Source organism: Dendropsophus ebraccatus, chromosome 9, assembly GCF_027789765.1.
Source record: "Dendropsophus ebraccatus isolate aDenEbr1 chromosome 9, aDenEbr1.pat, whole genome shotgun sequence".
Taxonomy (NCBI): Eukaryota; Metazoa; Chordata; class Amphibia; order Anura; family Hylidae; genus Dendropsophus; species Dendropsophus ebraccatus.
In genome coordinates, this window is record NC_091462.1 from 98,269,734 (window position 1) to 98,293,799 (window position 24,066).

The following is a 24,066-nucleotide window of genomic DNA, read 5'->3' on the forward strand; positions in this document are numbered from 1 at the left end:
GTGCGGCCGTATATCGTATACTTTCAAGCGAACGCATCAACCTCAAAACTACGTGCGTATATTCGCGGTTCGCACTACGAGCGGAAATATACGTAGTGTGAACATAGCCTTAAGCTGTAAACCTGTGCAGACCTGGTACTTCTAGGGGTCCATTTACACAGAAAGATTATCTGACAGATTATCTGCCAAAGATTTGAAGCCAAAGCCAGAAACAGACTATGAACAGAGATCAGGTCATAAATGAAAGCCATTCCTGGCTTTGGCTTCAAATCTTTCCATGTAAATGGACCCTAAAACAGGGATGGGGAACCTGTGGCCAAAGGCTGTCCAGGCATGATGGGAACTGTGCTTTTGCAACAGCTGGAGGGTGGAAGGTTTCCCTATCCCTGTTCTAAGGGTCCATTTACACAGAAAGATTATCTGCCAAATATTTGAAGCCAAAGCCAGGAATGGATTTGTAAAGAGGAGAAATCTCAGGCTTTCCTTTATGACCTGATCTCTGTTTATAGTCTGTTTCTGGCTTTGGCTTCAATCTTTGGCAGATAATCTGTCAGGTAATGTTTCTGTGTAAATGGACCCTTAGAGGTATCCATTATATCTCTTTCCAGGAAAGCTGGGTGAATATCTGCCCTATGCAGCACCATTAATGATGTGTGTGAATTAGGCAAGGACAACATGGGAACTTTAGTCGTGGAAGCTCTAGTCTCAGACAAGATGTGCATTGAGAATATATGTGCGATTTGACCGTGACTTCTGGTCGCATGACTGTGTTAGAGTTGTGATGTGACTGTAAAGATGCAAGAAGGTCACAGTTGCATATGACTTACATAGAGGTCAGTGCTGGCAAAGTTTTATGATGACAGTTGTTTTGCTGTTGTGCAAGGTTAAGGGTCGCAATGCAGCCGCATTGACAATTATTAGATGTAAGAATGTGACATTGCGATCTTTATAAGACGCCATGTAGCACTAGCCTTCACCCTGACTGTAGCAGAGAAGGAACGTCTTATATCCCTATGATGATGCTATTGATGGGACAGAAATTTCAGCCGTAATGTGCCAAAATGTTGCCTTATTACAGTTGTCTGAATATAAAGACTATGGGGCTTGCATGGTCAGTATGTACTTGTTAGCAATGGTTAGTCAAACTGGCGGGTGCACATTAGAGATGAGCGCAACTGGAGCACGAGTCCGATCATTCAGCATTTGAATACCAGTGCCTGAAAAAGTTGGATGCAGCCCTAAGGCTGCCTGGAAAACATGGTTACAGCCATAGGCCATAGGCTGTATCCATGTCTTCCTGGACTCTATAGGGCTGCATCCAACTTCTTTAGCCGCCAGTATTCAAATGCTGAATGATCGGACTTAAGCATGCTCCAGTTGCGCTCATCTCTAATGTGCACCCGCCTGTTTGACTATGTACTACAGTGGCCTTAAACCTGTTCCACAGATGTAGACATATGTGCTATTCTATAGAGCAGGATCCTATTAAAAAAAAAGTATGTTTTTTACATGGGAGTCTATGTATGATGGAGGCCGCCATATGGTGGAGGTATATGTCATGGAGTCTCCTGATGAATACCACCACTGGACACCACAAAAATGTGATGGTTTAGGGCCAAGATGGTTACTGCTCCTTTAAGGATTTCCATCTCCCCCTTATATTTCATGGTTTCTCCATATTAGATTTCACTGTCCCTATCGGTTTCCTTGCAGCCCTGCCGCTCATGTTGACGGTAGGCATTTAACTGGATAAACTCAGAATGGCGCTGATGGCCGTGCAGATCTGTCCGTAATTAAGTGTTACGGTAGAAATAGGATTAGGGATTCAGCTGACTCCATCTAATTTCCAATCCCCCTCATCTACTGACTGTTAGCTCTGTCAATGACTTAAAGTGACTCTGACAACCAAAATGTCTTTACTCTGCAGCATAGACAAAAGAGAGGCACTAAGTCCATGTAACATGGGATTCTACAGTTACCCTGCCGGGGGCGCTGCAGAAAACCTGTCTCTGGTGACAGATAATTGCTTATTTTTGGAAAGACATAAGAAAATGTGGACACTATTATACCCCTGGGCATGGCATTTCAGGGGCTACCATGAGGCTGGTACTAAAGTTACTACTATAATAATGTCACAGTGTTGACTGTAATGAGCCGACACCAACGTGCTATAATGCAGTTCACCTATTCTTCAGCCTGACGTGCGATCCGAATAAATGAAGCTATATATAGGACAACCTTGGGGGTGCTCAAACCTTAGTAAAAGTCCAGTTCACATGTATAAGAAAGAGAGGTCAAAAGAAGCCCATGGGCGCGCGAATTGGCCTTCGCAGGAGCGTGCCCACTCCTCCCCTCCTCCCCTGCACATATGGAATAAAAGAATAAACTAACCGAATACAGCAAGTGCTTGGTGAGTGCTGACATCTCTTTCTTATACATGTGGACTGCTATAATATTATTGATATGGTTGGCATTACTGTTAGGCTGACACTAAGGAGACCACTACTGGCACTTGGGCAGTACTATGGCAGAGGTCTTGTTCACTATATGTGGCAAGGAGGGCGCCATCTTATTCTCGGCCTAAGATGTTCTAAGATTGTCCTTGACTCCAGATGTCAGAGCCTTGAAGTTCTCCTATTTGGGGTGTCTGGATAATAAACAATGCTCTCACTCACTTTGCTCTGTACTTTGGTATGTTAGCTCTTTGTGTGCATGCGTCCTGTAAGCCAAGATACAACAGATGTGTGAATTCCAGCATTGTTGTTTAATGATTCCCTATAGACTAGAACTAGAACGTCCTAGGACAAGCATGACACATAACACGTGGCATAAACAGTGAAACACGTGTCATGTGCAGCCTCCTAGGACCATGGTTAGGCTGGGTTCACAATACTATACGTCCCAGCTGTACTCCAGCATCCTTTTTTTTTTTAAAGTCTTAGTGTTAGGTTTTAGGAATTTACGTCTTCCCCAATTAGGGTTGTCCACTTTCCCTTTTTGTCTCTGGCCCAACCACCATGATGGTATCCATCAGCCAGTATATTCCACAGAGTTAATAAAGACCTGTGTGCCCCCTTCATAAGAAAAACCTATATACAGTACATGTAATGATCGTGGCAGATTGCCAGGCTGCCGAACCAGTCTTTACCTATCGCAACCCCTTCCCGGGACCCTAATAATGGCTCCACATACTCAGTTTCCCCCAGGTCTTAGTAGTGGGGCAGATTAAGAAGACCCACCAGTCACACAGCTGGTATCAGGTCAAAAAGTATAAGTAACTACTCACTTAGAAAACAGCCACTCACAAAGGTAGGCCATAGAAGAAACCGGTTACATGAGCTTACAAGTATTTACCTGGGATGATGGTAAATAGTGGGAGTAGTAATTCTCACAAACTGATTTATGCAAACTACTTACAGGCAAGGACCCAAGCAATGGCCAACACAAACATATGGAAACCACTCCAACAGCATGATACAACTAAACTCCGGCATGGAATCACTCCTCCGGCAGTTTGACATGTATACTAATACTCAACCAATACTCTCATTACCAGGGTGCCCAGTCACCTCATACTCTGCATGCTGCCAACAGGACATATTGGGCCTGTATTCTCCATAACCTGAAGATGCCCCATTAGTATCGTTTGTCTCCAGGGTCCATAATAAACATATGTCCTCAACCGCATTGTCTTCTGTAGAGGATCCTTGAATCCGATGATTTGCAAAGTTCCTGTAAATACTAAAAGAATATACTTTTGGCTTATATGGAATGTTCACAGCATAGCCACTATGGCCCATCATTGGTGGCGACAGTATAACCAGTGTTGTGCGAACTTGCCGAAACATTACCTCAGTACCCCCATACCACTTCCTGGGTTCCTACAGGGTTTTGTGGAATATTGTTCAACTGACCCCAACCGGCATGGCTCCCTACAGGGAATGTTGCACAATATTATTGCTGCATGGTTTACTGAAATTAGTGGAAAACAAGTTAAAAAAACACACCATAGAAAGTGAATATTTCCAATTGGACATTTCAGGGTGTGAATTACTTTGGCGATCTGGGAATATTTTTACTAGTTTATCTGCAAACCGCCAACCCTCCATCACCAAGTGGTTCCTGTAAAGTGAATTGCCTTCCCCTTGGTAATCTGCGCCTCTAACACCCCCCTCGCTTGGCTTCTCCACCTTATCGGGACAGGTTTTCCGGCAGATAAGGTCACAGTCCTGCGTCCAGGGGGATCTGCGGAAACAGCCAACAGGAATCCTATCCGGTCTCAGGAAACAGAAGGACAGGATGCTCCAGCCTCTCGCTAGCCAGCTCAGCTCCATAGTAACATCAGCTTGAGAAGTCATCAAACTTTCACTTACAATGTTCTCAATGCAAAAACATGTCCGGGAGAGTGTGCTCTCAATGAGTAATGTGTCATTATATTGCAGGCTGTACTTTCTCCTGCGGACCCTCTGGTTGCCAAATTGCTAAGGTCCCCATAATAAAGGTCACTAGGTGATCCCACAGCCAGAGGTCCACTGTTTCTTAGAGGCATCTTTGAAATGCTGTCAAGGAAAGTGGAAAATGAAAAATGGGCCGACCAATTACTGCGTCCTCCTGTGTCCTATAAAGTGCAGCCTTGGATATCACTTCTGGCTTCCTGTCTGCCTGCCCGCAGGTCACACAACACAGCTTTCCCTTCTTATAACAAATTCTTTAGGCAGGTAGTAAACTCGACTACTTGCGTTTCATGGGCAGGGAGGTGAATGGGGTGGGTAAGCAATTGTACAGCTTGACGTCATTACTGTATTTATCCTAATTTATATGATTTGTCCACACACTTTAACCATGAGTGATGGCCTCAATGTACTTGAAAAAAAATCAGTTCAAATCACTAAGTGCAATGTAAAAACTGTCACTGTTCATGTCTTTACTGTTGTACACCCTACTGCAACTTTAACGCCAACATTTATCTATGTGTATCTAAAATGGGTAGAATGCCATTTGTGCCATATTGTCAGATTGCACTTCTCTTATGGGCTAATGTAAAACTTAAAGGGGCTATTTCGGAAAATGAATTGTTTAAATCATGTTTTTATGTTAAATATATATTTAGTGGTGTTTTTTTTTTTTTTTTTTTTTCAAATTTTCCATTTTGCTATGTATATATTAAAATGTTTCTGAAGTCTTGCAATTTTCAAGACTAAAACTAAGCTGAGACTTTCTATTCAGTCTGCAATCATAAGGAGGAGGCTGCTGGAAAGTGATCTGTTCAGAATTACAGTAAAAAGTGATGCCAGTAAATAGAGAAGAGAAAGGATGAAGCTCACAGCTCCCCCCCCCCCCCATCATCCAATGTGGAATATCCTCTTCAAAGGTTACACAGAGCACACCCAGACACCTTTCCCATTCATGTCAATGGGGCAGCTCCTGTACATTGTTGCCTGTGTCCATGGAGTGTATACCTAAATGCTGTTAAAAAGCTCAGGCAAGATGGCTCTGATACTAATGTACAGGAAATTAAATAAAAATTACTACAATCAGATAAGAGTATGTTTCAGTATATGGCCCTAGTCGGTACATTCCCTTTAAGATCAATGTAATTACTTATTTGGTGGGACTCACTATCTATGGGAGACACTTTTCTTTTATGTACTCCACCTCATGACCGCCCTACATTACAATACTTTACTTTATACAGTATTTTCTCCCAATATATTTAATATTTTAAGTAAATGCCATACATTTTATAACTTGTTGAACGCATCAAACTCATCATAGGTTATCAAAATGGAAAAACGAGTGGGAAAAACTGGAAATCCTCTATGCTATTTGACTCTTCAACACCCACTACAATAAAATGCCAAATTCTGTTTTTACAATTACCAAGGTATGAAGTACTGATATGTTTAGCCAAAATTGGGATGAAGCCTGAGTATGCACTTTGTGCCTGTAAAGTTTTCGGCTCAGTGCTGTATTTGAGCATATGGTGTGGTTAGGTAGTGTGTGCATGCATTAATGATCCTCACCGTATAGTGTAATAAATGTAACAATCAAATGTAGATTGTGGTCTCATTACTCATCGCATAACTAGTGCCACCATGCAGGATGAAAAATAATTCTGCCATATTTTAAAAATGGATTATGCCACTATATATTGCACAAATAAAATAACCATGAATCCAGAATATTCCCCATGACAGCAGCTTCATTCATTACTATTTGAGGCCCTGTTCACACGCTGTATTTTTTAAATAAATAACGGTCGTTGTATACAATCCGGCTGCACAAAAGAACTAACATGTCAATTTTGTGCGGCCGCTATTCATTGAATAGCGGTCTCAAGAAATTGACTGCACGGCATCGGCCGTACTTTACTATGGTTAATTGGAGTGCAGGCACACTCGAATGTGCTACTAGTTTTTACTAGTTACTAGTTTATGAACCCCTCGCAAAAGCCTGTACTCTAAGTAAAAGTGGTAATAAAGTAGTACCTAAGTTTTGCCACTAGATGTCGCTACTATGTATGTCTTGTATCTATGTATTGCACAGCTGTAGTACTCAAGGGGTTATTGTTCTTTGTGATTTGTGCACCAATGAGAGCACTTTTCTCTTCTCCATCTATCTCTGCTCTTTTTCTTCTTTGCACTCTCTTCTCACCCACTCACAGCAGGTATAACATACCCTGTAGGAAGTTGTCACATGGGGAGAGTAAGTGTAGTCTCACACTTAGTCAGTCTTAGTCTGGTTCCTGTACAGAGAGGACACAAGCCAGAACGGCCCTTATAGCAGTTGGGCCCTGGCTTATGCCAGGTCCCCTGTTAGAGGACAAGTCCAGTGTAGTCTAGTCTGGAGTGTGATAGTTGAGAGACACACATGGGAAGCACGGACACTCTTTTCTTGAAAGCAGCACTTCTACTTACTATGCAGTGCTAAACACTCACAGAGGGGACAAAGTCAGAGATCATCCCAGCCCACACCGAGAACAAGTCTAAGGCTGGGTTCACACTATGTATATTTGAGGCTGTATTTGTGAGGCTGTATAGCAACCAAAACCAGGAGTGGATTGAAAACACAGAAAGGCTATGTTCACATAATGTTGTAATTGAGTGGATGGCCGTCATTTAATGGCAAATTTTTGCTGTTATTTTAAAACAACGGCTGTTATATTGAAATAATGGCAGTTATTTACCGTTATATGACGGCCATCCACTCAATTTCAACATTGTGTGAACAGAGCCTTTCTGTGTTTTCAATCCACTCCTGGTTTTGGTTGCTATGAGGACCTGACTTGAGGACCAAATACTGCCTGAAGTATACAGTGTGTGAACCCAGCCTTAAGGTGCAGGACAGTATCCTGAAGCAAAAGGAACTGATCCGGATAGAGAAAAGTTGCTAGAAGCCTACCTACTCTATTTCGCAGCGTGGGTGTAACCAGGTAAACCTGACCACTCTGCTCAACCCAGGTAACAAGGTCTGGGGCTTGTGTCACCCTCATAGGACAGGTCACCCAACACTGGGGGGCAATAGGTGGTGCAAAGACAAGAAGTCAAAACATGGACACAAGTATTCCCTCTACTCTCAAGTATTCTACTTATTCTATTTCTAAAGTTCCAGCAGAGCGCATTACTACTTGGGTTATGACTCTCATGACATCCTCCTCTCTACTTCTCTGTACTTTACTTCTCAGCACGCAACCAAGCCAGCACAGCTATACTACTTCTCAAGCTCTCAGCACAAGTCTTGTCAGTCAAGTCCAAAGTATATTGTCAAGTCACAAGTCTACTGTAAACTACTGTATCAAGTATTCCTGAAGTAAAGAAGAGTTTAATTATGGTAACAGCACTCAGCGATTATTACTTAAACACCAACACAGTAATTGCACCTTCTTACAGTGTGTGAAGGGGTAATCCAAGATTAAATGTTATCCTCTATCCACAAGATAGGGGATATCTAGTTGATTGGTAGGGTTAGTCAAAACAATGGAGGTCAGTTGTCCCCTAAGTAAATGGAGACACAGCGTATGCTTAACCTCCACTACATTTATTCTCTATAGAATTCTGAACTTTGCTGAGTGCTGTTTAGGAGTCCCGTAAAAATCCAGGGGTAGGGATAACATTCTTGTGATGACCCCCTTATGGCACCACCATAGACATTAGAGCTCCCCAAGTAAACAGTAAACCATACATAATAGTGGCAGGATAGAGCAGTGGTATTATATGTAGTGGTTGTAGACAGTAAAATGGTAATGGGTACATGATATTCTTTACTGTTAAACGACTCCCTTTCTTTTTGTACCTTCTAGAGCTTTCTGCCAATGATACGCATGAAGTTGAAACTTTTACAACAACGGCTTTGGGGCCTCAGTTTAACATGGCTGTGACTACTCAGACTACCCCGATCCGAAAACCATCAGGATCCCATGTGCCAACAAAAAAAACACCTGTGCGTTCTGCAGCTCCTAAACATGGCAAAATACTCCATTCACCTCCACTGGATGCATCTGTTGTGACGGAAGAAGCCCATATGGTACAGGATGGTGGCGTAAAAAACACCACACATTTGAAACACAAAAATTCCAACCACAACAAGCATGTGAGCTCCACGCGAAATGTTACTCATTGGCATCCAACCAAAATGCCTGTTACTGCCAAGAGCCATTCACAAAGAGAGTCCTCTATAAGAAAACCCATCATCAAAAAAGCGCCAACGCCCCCTAGCAAGATCAAAGGTATGATGATGACTACAGGGAAAAACCCATCAGCCAGGTATCAGAGCCCACCACACGTCCACCATAAGAATGTTACAATGAAACCTGGAATGGGACATTTCCATCACTCAAATGCTAGTGGTGGTGTAGCAGAGCCTTCAAAATCCCATCGAGCCGTAACATCATTCAGACACAACTTAAAACTTGGTCAGAAGGATGTCGGTAGAGTAAGACAACTTCCACTAGGATCCCAACTCAACAAACAACTAAAGGAGGAAACAAACAGCACCTCCATATTGCTTAGTACTGTAATAAACAATAGTTCCAAGTCAGTTGCTCATAGCCTCCGCCATGTTACTCACTCTTTTCCAAATTCCACTTTAATGCATGGGAAAAACACCATGTTATATGAGCTGAACTCTCTGAACACATCAGATCATGTACGGAGGACAGAAAACACGTCCTTAGTACCTCAAATCAATGGAGACTTCTCAACACCTGAGCTTTTAGCAAATTTACCAGGAGCACGACAATCCAGAGTAATGCAAGAGTTGAACTCGAAAGTAACTATAAGGGTACCAGATAGAAACACAATATATAACCATACGAAACAGATTGCAAAAGACACAGCAGAACCTTATGAAGATGGCACAATCCGGTTAGAACTGGACAAACTGAATCAGATCAGTTCTACTGAGGCTGTAGCGATGGGGACAATGGTCAATGAGACCAAAAGAACTTCTTCTGAGCTATTCATGGGGCCACCCAAAAGAACTTTTGATACACAAAGCCGTCCATATGGTCAGTCTGGGGTGGTTCAAGTATGGACAACAACCCAGTCAAATACACAAGTACACAACAATGTGGAGCAACAATACCAGACTCAACCGGAATTGACAACGGGAGGACACAATCATCACAACCAGACACATAGTCATAGACATCATAAACACTCTGATAACACTGTGTCTCACCATACGGTGACATCTCCAGGGAAAATAAGTGGTGCTAATAGACATCATTATAAACATTTACACAACTCAACTCATCCTCATGAACATAATGAGCACTGGATGCAACATCAGACACATTCTACCCAAGTCTCCTTAGACTTGCAAAGCAAACAAGGGCTTCCAAGCCAATCCCCACCCCGGGAGACAACAGGCTTCCATGAAGGGCAGGAATCCCTTAAGGATGGATCAGATTTAGATGCAAGCACGTTGTCTTACCCAAGAAACAACCTTTCTGAATCTGAGAGAAACCCAGAAAGTCCTTCAAAACCTTTTGCAACAATAGAACCAAAATTGACTACCCAAAGTTTTCAGAACCTAACTACTGTAGGTCAACTAGCAATGCAGACCCAACGGGTATTAACATCACATTTTGAACACAAACCCAACACTCTGGAAGAGGAGAGCATACCAAGTCCATACCCAAAGTCAACCATTAGGCCAGTAACACAAAAAGATCATATAACACAATCAATCCCATACAACACAACTGAAGAGCTTCCAATGGAACTTACCACACAAACACAGCTAGTGCTAACTTCCCAGGTGACCACGCTTAACAAGAGTGAGGGTACAGCTCACAGTAGACAAAAGGAAACCACATTTACTGAGATAGAGTTAACCACACAGTCCAAGCTTAAAGTGGTTGAAAAGACCCAACCGGAAGAACCTGCACAGAGTCAGCAATATCTGGCCACACAGAGCCCCCTTTATCCATCCACACAGACCTTTCCAGATTGGCACATGGAGAACCAGTCTAGAAAGGTCAGGCTAGGATCATCCACTGAATCTCTTCCTAACTTAGTAAAAAATAACCAATGGAGTCAAATCACATATAATCCAACTCCTCTGTTTAGAACAACTGAACCCCCATTGACCACACACAGTCCATCGGTCACTGCAATATCAAAAGACTTTAATGAAACACAAACACCACTGTTTGTGACTCCTCACTCCAAGTCTATGGAGCAAACACATTCAATCACATTTGATCACAACACTATCCGAACAACCACCCAAGATGAACCAACCACAAAGGGGGACTCTTCCACCCTTTTTACCAGCAGAGAAACAATAAAAAGAACAGAACCAACAACAAAAAGAGAGACACAACCCTTTACTCAAGAAGAGCCGACCACAAGTGGCTGGGTGTATTCAATCACACAAACTGAATCGTTAAAAAAGACCTCAACTGGTTGGCTTGAAGGAACCCGAACAGTTTCGCTATTGCAAACTGAAATAAACATAAATAATAGCAACTCAATGTCAGATATACACAATGAAATGACTATGAAAAGCTTTACAGAACTACCCACACAAACACAGCATATCTCAGAAGGCCCAACAGAGTCAACTGGTATGCCTAGAAGAGGGTCCACCACGCCTAGCGAGAATGAGACAAATTCGTTTACATCAAAATCGGAACCATTCACCCAGATTGCTACCATGAGATACAGTAGGGATGAAACGGAATTGACCAAGCAAATCAAGTCAACTTCTGAAGTTCCTCTAAACCCAGTTACACCCCATGGTCACGTATCATCAACTCTCAGAAGTCAATTACAGTCAACACAAACACAACCAGATGCGGGTACTCCGACATATCCTGCATACACTACAAGGGCTGGATCAGAGCTTACTACTACAAGAGAGCCTGATGTGCAAACAGCAAAAGAATCCCTAACCTCGGATGATGGCCGTGTAATGTCACAGCCCTGGACAGAGGTATCTAGCCCATCATTGACTGGTGGGCATCATAACCAAGATGGTAAATGGGACTCACGATCAACATTGTCTTCGAATGTGCAAACATTTTACCCCACAATACGGCATACTTCAGAAAGAGAGCTTTCCAGCGGGTTTACCACAGTAAGAAGTTCTACGGGGACAAAGTCAGTGACATATCCGCAATCCAACGCATTTACCACCCAGAGCCTCGGTGAGATGATGTCAGCACAGCCTGGAAGAGACCGCATCTTCATAGTAGACGAACAGCAACCAGTCTTTAAAGGTCAGTCATGAACAATTACTGTCCAGACTAGTATAATGTCTTCGTCTTACTAGACAGTATTCGCCATTTTACCTCCTCGAATGTCTGGAAATATTTCTCACGCTATTTTATAAGCGGCATTTCCTGATTGACCTTTTCTGAAAAGGAAGAGCGCTCATAAAGATATCAAGGTGGATTTTCTGCTGGCGCATTATAAGGTTGACAAAATCCAGGATATCATAAGATCAAAGGCTTGAAAAATAGCTATGCCATGGTAGGAGGTAGAGTACAGCTTTGAATTTTGTCTTGGTGAGCGGCAGGGGTTAGGTAAGGGCTCGGGTTATGGTGGTGAATAAATTCATCGAGTCCTTGCTCAAACATATCCCTGCCAGGCCTTTTCCAGAAACATAGAATCATAGGTGAATTATATTTAGGTTCTTCGTACCAAAAAAAAAATAAAATAAATAAATAAAAAATATACAGTATATATATCAAGGAATTATATATATGACTTTTATAGATGGGCGAACCTTTAGCACCTTGAGAATCCAAGCGTATGGCATTTGATTAACGGTGGCTGAAAAAGTTGGATGCAGCCCTAAGTCTGCCATAGGCTGTATCCAGGACTCCCTAGGTCAGTATCCAACTTCTCCAGCCACCGGTAATCAATTGCTGCATGCTTGGGTTCAGACAAACCCGATCAAGCTTGAGGTTCACCCATCTGCATTTGTAATTTTTTTTTTGTAGAAAACTGTCAGTCACTTTACCCAGATTGTGGACATGTTGCCGTGTATTGAAATATGCTGTGGATTTCCTACACGCAACCTTAAAGGGGTAGTCCACCCAAAAAATTTTTCTTTCAAATCAACTGGTGCCATAAAGTGCCAGAGATTTGTAATTCACTTCTATTAAAAAATCTTAAGTCTTCCAGTACTTATCAGCTGCTGTGTGTCCAGCAGGAAGTGGTGTTTTCTTTCCTGTCTGACCCAGTGCTCTCTGTTGCCTCTTCTGTCCATGTCAGGAACTGTCCAAAGCAGGAGCAAATCCCCATAGAAAACCTCTCCTGCTCTCCAGACTAGAAATAATACAACTTCCTGTTGGGCATACAGCAGCTGATAAGTACTGGAAGGCTTGAGATTTTTTAATAGAAGTAAATTACAAATCTCTGGCACTTCATGGCAGCAGTTGATTTGAAAGAAATTTTTTTTTGGTGGACTACCCCTTTAAGCAACGTTTACACAGCGTATGACACCGGCCAGGTCACAGAACGGCTGGTGTCAGTGAAGTTTACCCTGGCTGGTATTGCAGTACCGGACAGATAAACTTCATTTCTGTTGAATTGGGATACGGGCGCATCCGTGTGTGCTCACATTCCAATTCACCATAACACACAATGGAGAGTATGTCCAGAGCCGCACTTTCCATTTTGTGAGCTGTCAGGGTTGTGCGGCCACTATTCAATGAATAGCAGCCACACAAAACTGACATGAAAGTTTTCGCTGCAGCCGCTAGCAATCCCTGCCGGAGTGTAAACTATGGGGGACATGTATGTAAAGGCATAAATGCCTTTTTTAGGCGCAGATGGGTCAAATCAGCGTAAAAATATTCGCTAATGGTATTTTTGTGATTTTTTCCCCCATCTGAGCCACCTTTGCCAGTGGGGAGGAGGGAAAGGGGGGGCGGCAGCATGCAGAGGGGGGGGGGGTGGCCTCTGTGTGCGCCGCATTTATCATTTTTTCAGTGGAAAAATAATACTGAAACCTACGCTAGGTCTGAGCTGGCGTAGGTTTTAAAATTTTCACACGGAGCTCTGGAGCTGCGGGGACATTTGTAAGCCCCGCATAAAAAACGCCAGACTTCATAAATGTCATCCCATGTGTATACACTCCGTCCGGGATCCTATTGACTGCAGTGCAACATAAAATTTCTTTTAATCACGGCCGTTCTTGCAAATTGGCAAGAATGGCCATGATTAATAGAAAATTTACATTGTATGAACATGGCCTTATAGTGGAAAATCTGCAGTGTATCTACCTTTTGTGAACGTGGTGTTATAGTGGAAAATCTGCAGTGTATCTACCCTAAAGGAAATATTCCCCCCTGAAAATCGTCAGGGCAATCTGATCAATCTGAGTTTGCTAACCGGTAGTGCTCCAGCTGCTATAAAGCTGCAACTCAGTTGTCAGAGTGTGATGGGAGTTGTAGTTCTGCAATAGCTGGAAAGGTTGGGGAACATTGCACTGCAAGGAAAAGGGGGGTCGTATTACATAAATGACAATGATGTCCGTATTGTTTTTCTTCTGACTGGATCACCAAAACTAAAGAGAGCACCCAATGCCAGTCTGCTACATGGAAAGCTAACAAGATACTGCTATCTAGTACAGATGAACGTAGTTTGAGCACAATTCCAAGCTCGAGTCTGATCATTCGACATTTGATTACCGGTGGCTGAAGAAGTTGGATTCAGCCCTATGGAATCCAAGAAAACATGAATACAGCCAATGGCATCAAACGTCTTCAGCCACTGGTATAAATGCCAAACAATCGGACTTAAGCGCGCTCGAGTTGCTCTCATATCTAGTGTCTAGAGAAGAAGATATTATTTTACTACTTAATAACTCAGTGGCGTTATTTTGTCTTCCTTTGGTTAAACTGGGGTATGTGGATCTAGAAAAGTGGTCTTCAACTTGTTGCCCACAGGTCGAAGACCACTGATCTAGAGGGTTGAGAGTATAATTAAAATAACGCCCGATTAAAAACTGCTGATAAAGTTGTTAATTTTAGAAACATTTTGTCTTTGCCATTTCTCCTTCTAAAATATTATAATCTTCCATCTTCCCCCCTCTCCTCCATCAGTGCAAACCATTAATATCACATACAAAATGAACACGAGCCATCACGCAGCATGCGATCAGCCGGACTCCTGCAGACCACTTCTCCTACAAGAGGTCAGTGCCGCACTGTGGGACCAGCTCTGGATTTGCAGTCTGTTCACATAAAGCACGTCCTGACTTGCTGTTGTGTTTTCTTTCAGCTGACTTCTGCTTACAAGTCTACCACGGGATTCGATAAGATTGAGATTCTGAATGTGACGTGAGTGAAGCGGCCACTGCTGGGACATGGTCTTTGTCATTTGGTGGATAGGATGTGATGTTTGAAGCTTGACAACAAAGCTGGGTCTAGGATAGCCTGCGGCAGTCACTAGTGTCTTACAACATCATTAAATATAATAGTATACAGCTTCCTGGTATTTGTGGATGCATTGGAACCACTTAAGGTCCGGTTAAGGTGACCACCTTTCAAGTAAACAGTTATTAGAACCCAATGCCCTTTCATTGTTTCATTGTTGGAGCTCTCTTGTATGGACATTAGACTCATAGTGCAGCATAAAATCCAGTGATCAGGTCACTGTGTAGATGGGAAAGTTCAGTCATAAAAAATTACTTTGTCATTGGGGCTGGACTAGCCTAGGCCAGGAGCAACATGGCCCAGTCAGATGGATTCAGATGTATGTGGAGTAAATGTGGCCTGGTGAGATGGATCCAGACCTCTTTGGAGTAACATGGCCAGTCAGATGGATCCAGATCTCTGTGGAGAAACATCTAGTGAGATGGATCCAAATCTTTGTGGAGAAACATGACATGGTCAGATGGATCCAGATCTCTGTGGAGAAACATGGCCTAGTCCGATGGATCCAGATCTCTGTAGCACTATTCCATGGGAGGGACAAGCACCCTGGCTCCTCTGATACCTGTAGAAGGGCATTTGGACAGTAGAGCTTATCTAAGCATTATGTCAGAAGGACACAAAAGTCAAATAGTCATAGACTGGATTTAGGAACATGACAGCAAGTTTTTCTTGCTTCCCTGACCTTCACAGTCCCCAGATCTTAATCCTATTGACTTCTCTTGAAGAGGTAGAATGGGCTATTCAGAACCTGACAGGACCTCCACTTATGTGCGATGATCGTGAGAAATGATCCTGTCTACATGGACCTATGGACCTTTGTTCCTGCAGGACAATTTTATCACCCAGTGGTATTTATGCCCCAATGAATGAGGTTCCTCTCACCAAAGGAGAGAGTAAAAAATTCTAAGAGGAAAAGTTGAAGGGAAAACATAATGAAAACCTTTTACAAGCCAGCCTGGCGATCAGCTAGAAACCCCTAGAGATCAGCTGTTATTACTAGACTAGAATAATATTTTCACTGTAGATTATATCAGCCGCCCGCGATATGTATGTATATATATATATATATATATATATATATATATCCCTCACATGCTTGGTATGCTGGATGCAGAGTATGCTTGTCCCTTTGGTATTGCAGGATATTTTTAATGCAGTTAGTAAATCTGCCTTTCAGGCATCCTGGCAATAGCTTCTCACTTGTCGTTTCAGGGTGGCTGGCACTGCCTTGGAATACAAAGTGCTGTTCAGCGTACGTCCAGGGAGCCTAATGTCTGCTGTGCAGGAACTCGTCCTCTCTAACCCGTCCGTCCTCTTTGGGTCCACAGAGAGACTCTTCGCCTATAGAATCTATAACACAACCATGACAGGTAAGGGGACGCCCGGTAATACCTCAGCACGTTAAACGGTGCAGCATTCGGGAAGATTTGAACTTTGACCTGTTCTCTGGTTACATGTGACTCAGGGGATGGTGAATGGAGATCTTGTCTTCCTGTAATGACAGATATTAGTCTGCAGAGAAGTGGCCTGGTGACCCTTCCTATGATCTGGGCCTCCTTCTCACTGCTTCCTGTATAAATGCCTCCGTGCCGCTACCCATCATGCTTTATCACATTTGGTGCCCTCTAAATAAATGGCGCACAGTGGTATTTATTGATATCATATCTGTTTCTCTCTCAAGTTAGATGTTACAGCACAACGGATACAAATGGCCTAGTCTACTTGTTTCATACTGGTATATTTCTGTACATAAGAATCCCCATAATAGGGCAGTTTTCAGGCCAAGGTGAGGTGTTAGGCCAGGGATGGGAACGTGTGGCCCCCAGCTATTGCAAAACTACAATTCCTATCATACTTGGTGCCCCATCCTGTGTTAGATATACCAGTGAGTTGAAGGTAAAAAGTTTGGTGCATTCATGACCCTGGTATCTAGTGGTATAGTCACTATGTCCCTAGTGTCTAGTTTTGTCTCTAGTAGACATGTATTTGAGAATCCTGCACTGTGCTGGACGGTGTCCAGGGGTTTAGTGTAACAGTCCCTGGTATCCAGTGGTTTAATGTAACAGTCCCAGGTGTCCAGTGGTTTAGTGTACCACTTCCTGGTATCCATTGGTTTTATCTTCCAGTCTCTGGTGTCCAGTAGTTTATATTCCACCCCCAGGTGTCCAGTGATTTAGTGTACCAGTCCCTGGTATCCATTGGTTGAATCTTCCAGTCCCTGGTTCCAGTGGTTTAATCTTCCAGTCCCTGGTATCCAATGGTTTAATCTTCCAGCCCCTGGTATCCAGTGGTTTAACGTTCCAGTCCCTGGTATCCAGTGGTTTAATCTTCCAGTCCCTGGTATCCAGTGGTTTAGTGTAACAGTCCCTGGTATCCAGTGGTTTAATGTAACAGTCCTGGGTGTCCACTGGTTTCGTGTACCAGTCCCTGGTATCCATTGGTTTAATCTTCCAGTCCCTGGTGTCCACTGGTTTAGTGTACCAGTCCCTTGTATCCAGTGGTTTCATCTTTCAGTCCCTGGTGTCCAGTGGTTTAATCTTATGGTCCCTGGTACCCAGTGGTTTAGTGTACCAGTCCCTGTTATCCATTGGTTTAATTTTCCAGTCCCTGGTGTCCAGTGCTTTGATCTTATGGTCCCTGGTGCCCAGTGGTTTAATCTTCCAGTCCCTGGTATCCAGTGGTTTAGTGTACCAGTCCCTTGTATCCAGTGGTTTAATCTTTCAGTCCCTGGTATCCAGTGGTTTAATCTTCCAGTCACTAGTGTCAAGTAGTTTATAATCCACCCCCTGGTGTCCAGTGGTTTAGTGTACCAGTCCCTTGTATCCATTGGTTTAATCTTTCAGTCCCTTGTGTCCACTGGCTTAGTGTAACAGTCCCTGGTGTCCAGTGGTTTAGTGTACAAGTCCCTGGTATCCAGTGGTTTAATCTTCCAGTCCCTAGTGTCCAGTAGTTTATATTCCACTCCCTGGTGTCCAGTGGTTTAGTGTATCAGTCCCTGGTGTCCAGTGGTTAATATGTCCATTCCTGAAGTCTAGTAGTTTAATGTTTGTCCCTGGTGTCCTAAGTATTAGTACTCCTGATGTTTGGCATTCTGGTTGCAGGAAATAAGTGTCCTCTATCTCACTTTTTTTCACTCTTCAGACAACCATGTTGATCCGTGCACCGATTGGTTCACCTGTCCTCGGAGCTTCCAATGTGTGCCTCTGCGGAAGCTTAGCGCCCTCTGTTTGTCGCCTTGTCATAGCATCTTCTGCCACAACAACGGCATCTGCATCCACCGCAAAGGGCAGGACCCTGAGTGCCAGTGAGTAGTACTGTGTGTATTGTCATATGCCATGGTAACCGGGTACAGAGGAAGCCTCATGGCATCCCACATTGTGCTCAGAAAGGTTTGTATGATGAAAGCTCTGCAACTCACCAACATGAGTGAATAGAGAAGTTACTGTTATGTTTTATGTTGATGGAAACAATGAATTTGCTGTTCTATTTATGATGCAAACAATAAGCTTTATTTCTGTCTAACTAGAAACTTAAAGGGGTTATCCAGTGAAAATCTTTTTCTTTCTTTCGAACTGGTTTTAAAAAGTTATATAGATTTGTAATTTACTCCTATTTAAAAATCTCCAGTCTTCCAGTACTTATCAGCCGCTGTATGTCCTACAGGAAGTGGTGTATTCTCTCCAGTCTGACGCAGTGCTCTCTGCTGCCACCTCTGTTCGAGACAGGAAGTGCCCAGAGCAGGAGAGGTTTTCTATGGGAATTTGCTGCTGCTCAGGATAGTTCCTGTCTCGGAGATGTCAGCAGAGAGCGCTGTGTCAGACTGAAAACAACATTTCCTGCAGGACATACAGCAGCTGATAAGGGAAGACTTGAGATTTTTAAATGGATTTAATAACAAATATATATAATTTTCTGAAACCAGTTGATTTGAAAGAAAAATATTTTTGCCGGAGTATGCCTTTAATTTATTCTATCCTGACCCGATTAGGTGCCCAGTTGGCAGAGACTTTTGGTACATGGGACAAACCTGTGACTACAGAATGACACATCACCGCCTGGCCGCCATTGCCTGCGCCGTGGTGTTCTGCATCATCATCTGTGCTGCGGCCGCTGTTTTTATCCTGGTTCGGAGGTTTCAGACTCAGATCCTGCAACAAAAAGTGGCTCAGACTCAAAGCAGGTAAATCTATATGACCTGTATACATAATACAGAACTATAGGGACTATTGGCATTTTATTATTTCTCCTGGAAATGAATGACTTAATACAGAGGTAGGGAACCTTGGCTCTCCATCTGTTGCAAAACTACAACTCCCATCATGCCTCTCCAGCTGTTGCGAAACTACAACTCCCATCATGCCTCTACAGCTGTTGCGAAACTACAACTCCCATCATGCCTGGACAGCCAAAGCTAAAGCTTTGGCTGTCCAGGCATGATGGGAGTTGTAGTTTCGCAACAGCTGGAGAGCCCAGGTTCCCTACCCCTGACTTAATGAAAACCCCTGACAACAGGGCATGTCCTTACACAGCCTGACATTATACAAGTGCTGATATTGTCAGAATAATGGTTGAGGAAGTGGTAACACCCAGTTGTCAATGGCGTTATACAGGTGTATACTAGTATACAGGTACTCCCTATATTTCTGTGATAATTTAGCTATCATAGGACTCGATATAGATGCCCCAGTCCCAGTGACAGGTTCGCTTTCAACAACGTAAGCAATCTTTAATAATGTAATATATTGCTGCCTCCGCTCGCTGTGGCTTTGATCCCGTCCTTGGATTTCATGTTCCCTGCTTGCCTCCTGCTGGCTGGGAAAGCAATAGGCACCTGCTCAGGTTGTAAAAGGGAAGACGGCGGCGGTGGATGCGGCCCGGGTATCAGTTGCCATGGTAACCAGAGATGAAAGTTGATATTGGCAATCATATAATAAGCTTTCTTGAATTCCATGCAATTGTCATGAGAATGTTTCTCGCCTAAGGATATCTTGACCCAGGGATAGGAGAATCTCAACACAAAATGGAGACTGCATTGTGTAAAATGGAGACTTATTGTTCGTACAATGGCTGACATTGTTAGGGTGTTGGTGCATACGGCATGTTGACGAGGTAAATTTCTCTGCTTTTAGTTACAGAAGGTTCAGTCGATTTGATGACGTTCCCACGCACTTCTGGTGTCCATCGCAAACATGGCTGACAGCCTCGGCGTCGCTCAATTCCTTGGATAATCCGGCATTTAGCAGCTCAGAAGAGGTGTTTCCCCTGCAGGCTCTGGGCAGCTGTGTATGCGGCTGTCAGGACGGTGCGCGGATCGGCTCCCAAACTAACCAGCCCCAGCCACCCGCCCGGGCACCACCCAGGTAATGGACATAGGACCAAGGTATTTATTACTATGAGGAGTTTGTTATATCTATCCTGATCATCCTGCTTTTTTACAGTAGCTTAGATGGGGTTTAAATTGTTCCACCAACACCTTTCCCCTATTTAAAACATGGGGATCAATGTATTATGACTGGTGGTCTGACTTGTGGGACCCCCTGGCGACTCACGTCTGAAGACCTGCGCCTTATAATTCCATTATTTGTCTATGGAGATAGCCGACCGCGCTACCCTCTACGTCTGTCACTCATTGGTCACACTTGCTCTATTACACAGGGAGATGTGTGGCCCACGACCATTGGCTCATTCATTGGCCGATCGCTGGCCCTATTACACTAGGCGATACCGGCCATTGTGTAATAGTGTCCGTACATTAGCTATGATCCAGCACAATGCAATGGGACACAATGCAATGATCTTTGGCCGATCAACCTGTTTCATGGCCAAAGTCACCATGTAGCTCTAGCCAGGAATGAAAAACTACAATCCCAATCATGCCTGGACAGCCCAAGCTTAGGCATGATGGGATTTGTAGTTTGGTAATAGCTGGTGGGCCGCAGGTTGCTCATCCCTGCTTTAACCTAACATATAACTCTCCTAAAGGTCGTAGAATTTACCGGCGATCATAAATCATTGCGTCTTTGGTTCCTAAACAACCAGTATCAGTCGTTTATATTAGATATTAGTGTTGCTCATTGATCGCTATAATATAATCGGTCAGCGTATTTGGGGCCATTTTCAATAGTCAGATCAGACTCCTACTGGTACTGAAGGGTTAAAATATTTTGGGTGGTAGATGCAGACAGACGGGTGATTTGCATGTCTGCCTATAATGGGGCACATGCGCACGTAGGGCAGCGCCTGGTGGATGTGCAGCGAATATCTAATCAGCCGCTTGCTCTTCTGCCTCGTAACATATCTTTCCCAGCACTGCAGGGGTTACTTCAATCCCGGAGCAGCTCTGAGACCCCATTACCTTTGCTGTGAAGGTATTCGGAACGTAAGGGAACGCAGGGCTGTGATTGGCTGAGCTGTTGTCATGGTTACCCTGGTCTGTCTGCACTGGGAGTGCAGCGCTAGCTGCTGCAGGGAGGATGCTGAGGGGAGCGTTACCAGGGGGAGAGGATGGATCAATTAGAGTGTGGAGGCTTCAAACTGCGTGGACACGTGTCGCCCTCGCTACACGAGCTCAGCGCCAACACGTTACATGGTGTAAGAAAACGGGAGGGCGAGGTGGAGAAAATCCGTGTCAATCTGACTGACCTTCTGGATGTAAACATGGATGATCCAGCATGAGAAAAAAATAGCTTTATTCCAAAAACAGCACCACCCTAGTCCTCAGGTTGTGTGTGGTATTACAATGGCTGCATTCACTTCAGTGTAACTGAGCTGCAATACCACACACAACCTGAGGACAAGAGTGGTGCTGTTTCTGGGAGAGGGGAAGGAGGGGGGGGGCAGTTATGTTTTTTTTTTTCTAATTCTGTAAAACCCCTTTAAATAATTACTGTCACTTTAAAAAAAAAAAACTTGGACATCAAAAGCTCTTTACTGTCTCACTGCAGGAGATGGTCTCCTAAATTTATGTGGGGTCTGAACATCCAGACCCTGACTGATCACGTCGCCAGAACATGGTAAAAGTTTTTAAAACTGGCGCGGACACTTTAAGGCCATATTCACACAGTGTATTTTTTAAGACAAGAACAGTCGTTGTTGGTGAATAAAGCAAATAATGAACTGTATAGAACAACGTTGATCTGCTCTGCTCACACAATGTATGGCCGTTCTGACGGCCGTACATTGCATAGAATTCAATGGTTAATTGGGCAGCAGGCACACCCAAATGTGCCTGCAATCCAAATAAAATAAAATTATGTTTCTGGGGCCGATATGGCAGTATCAGCCACAGGAACATGTCAAACAGCAGCCGTTGTTTGACATGTTCCTGCGCCCGGTACTGACACATTCTCCACAGGAACTTCATTTTATTATATCTGGATTACGGGCCCATTTGGGTGTGCCTGCTGCCCAATTAACCATTGAATTCTATGCAATGTACGGCCGTCAGAACGGCCATACATTGTGTGAACAGAGCTCTAGCGGCTGGAAATAAATGTCATGTCAATTATTTCAGCGTCCCTACCAACAGTGTGTGAACAACGGCCGTTGTTCTAGTAGAGTTCTATACAGTTCATTATTTTTAAACAAGAACGGCCGTTCTTGTCTTAAAAAAAATACACTGTGTGAACATAGCCTAAATCTGTTAAGCTAGGGCATGTTAAAAAACAGATGGTTCAAAAATGTGTGACTTTACCTAGGAAACCAATAAATAAGGGTAATGAATCCCCCCACCATCACCACCAAGGCATGTTGGGAGTTGTAGTACTTTGAAGAACTCTGTCCTATATAACAGACTGCTGCCAGCTATGGGTCCCCGTGTGATACAATCAATGTCAGCACTGAATCAATCGCTCCTCAGCAGCCGCGCACGCTGCCGTCACACCATGGTGTCCCTTACACCCTCACCTATTAGCAGCATGCACACAATTAGGAATAATGAAGAGACTTTTTTTTTTTTCGGGAGGGGGAAGGGGCGGCGGTGTTCCTGGCCTCCGCAATGCGTCCCTGGCAGAGGTTGCGCTCATTCGTCGCTGTGATTCTCGCTGTTTTAATTAAAGGTTCATTTTCCTGCTGTGTTTTTCCATCCTGTGCTCCATTAAACAGACATCATGGAATCAGGAAGAGCGCCGTATTGTTCATGGAAGCAAACAAATCAATTAGCGCTCAGCATGCGCCCCCCCTGGACCATGTGTGGCTGCGAAGCCCTTCAGGCCTTGTGTAGTGACAAGGTGACACAGAGAGCCGCTCATATATTTATTGCAAGGAGCAAAGTACATTATTCTTCCAAATGTCCTGTTAGAGCATATGGGGAGAGGGACCCCTGCTTGGGTCCTTATTAGCTGCTCATCCATGGTCATATATTCATCATTGGTCGCATGCAATACTACAGTCCAACACTAGTGGTCACTGTAGGAAAAAGTGTAAATCTGACCTAAAGAGACACTCCACCACCCTGCTCCCGCTCTTTCTGTTTTTAACCCTATGAGACTAACATTGAGTTACTTTCGGGTCACACAGTAATCGCCATGTGAATTAGTGCATTACTTTGCACAGCAGTCAGGTCATAATTGGCATCATATTGTGGGCACAAAGGGCGGGGTGTCTCTTTAGCTTCATCATAGTAATGCCAGGGACTAAAGAAAAAAAAGGTTTTCTGTTGGTCTGGGTCTAGGTGTTGGAGCTGGAAGAAGCGCCAGGCTGTACTCTTCTCTGTTTTTTCTAATCCTGTATAACCCCTCATCCCCCCACACATGAATATGCAGCTCAGCTGTCTCTTGTGATCCTTGCATACACATAGATGCTCAGCTTAAAAGGGAACTCCAGCGAAAACTATTTTCTTTTAAATCAATTGATTTCATAAAGTTATATAGATTTGTAATTTAGTTCTATTTAAAAATCTCAAGTCTTCCCATACTTATCAGCTGCTGTATGTCCTGCAATAAATTGTGTCTGACACAGTGCTATCTGCTGACACCTCTGTCCATGTCAGGAACTTTTTAGAGTAGCAGCAAATCATAGAAACCTCTCTTGCTCTGGACAGTTCCTGACATGGACAGAGGTGGCAGCAGAGAGCACAGTGTAAGACTGGAAAGAATACAACACTTCTTGCAGGACTTACAGCAGCGGATAAGTACTGGAAGACTAGAGATTTTTAAATAGAAGTAAATTACAAA

General features: G+C 43.6%; 1 protein-coding gene and 1 long non-coding RNA gene across 4 annotated transcripts in view; one reads left to right on the forward strand and one right to left on the reverse strand.

The window, feature by feature from the left end:
* The window catches only part of LOC138801306 (uncharacterized), a 33,783-nt gene extending 12,461 nt beyond the window's left edge, over positions 1 to 21,322 (reverse strand). Inside the window, exons 1-2 of the long non-coding RNA XR_011364600.1 lie at positions 21,249 to 21,322; positions 18,921 to 19,041 (exon numbers count right to left, since the gene is read on the reverse strand). This is a non-coding gene — a long non-coding RNA (uncharacterized lncRNA). The remainder of the gene's footprint in view (positions 1 to 18,920; positions 19,042 to 21,248) is intronic.
* Positions 1 to 24,066, forward strand: part of LOC138801305 (mucin-4-like) — a 32,557-nt gene that overhangs the window by 4,415 nt on the left and 4,076 nt on the right. For 2 of the 3 annotated variants that reach the window (XM_069983975.1, XM_069983976.1), the window contains exons 2-8: positions 8,300 to 11,725; positions 14,561 to 14,652; positions 14,739 to 14,797; positions 16,106 to 16,263; positions 18,035 to 18,197; positions 18,882 to 19,073; positions 20,023 to 20,253. In XM_069983975.1, the coding sequence (XP_069840076.1) occupies positions 8,300 to 11,725; positions 14,561 to 14,652; positions 14,739 to 14,797; positions 16,106 to 16,263; positions 18,035 to 18,197; positions 18,882 to 19,073; positions 20,023 to 20,253 (4,321 nt within the window). Of the gene's footprint in view, positions 1 to 8,299; positions 11,726 to 14,560; positions 14,653 to 14,738; positions 14,798 to 16,105; positions 16,264 to 18,034; positions 18,198 to 18,881; positions 19,074 to 20,022; positions 20,274 to 24,066 lie in introns of all 3 variants that reach the window. The other variant, XM_069983977.1, reaches the window with a different exon arrangement.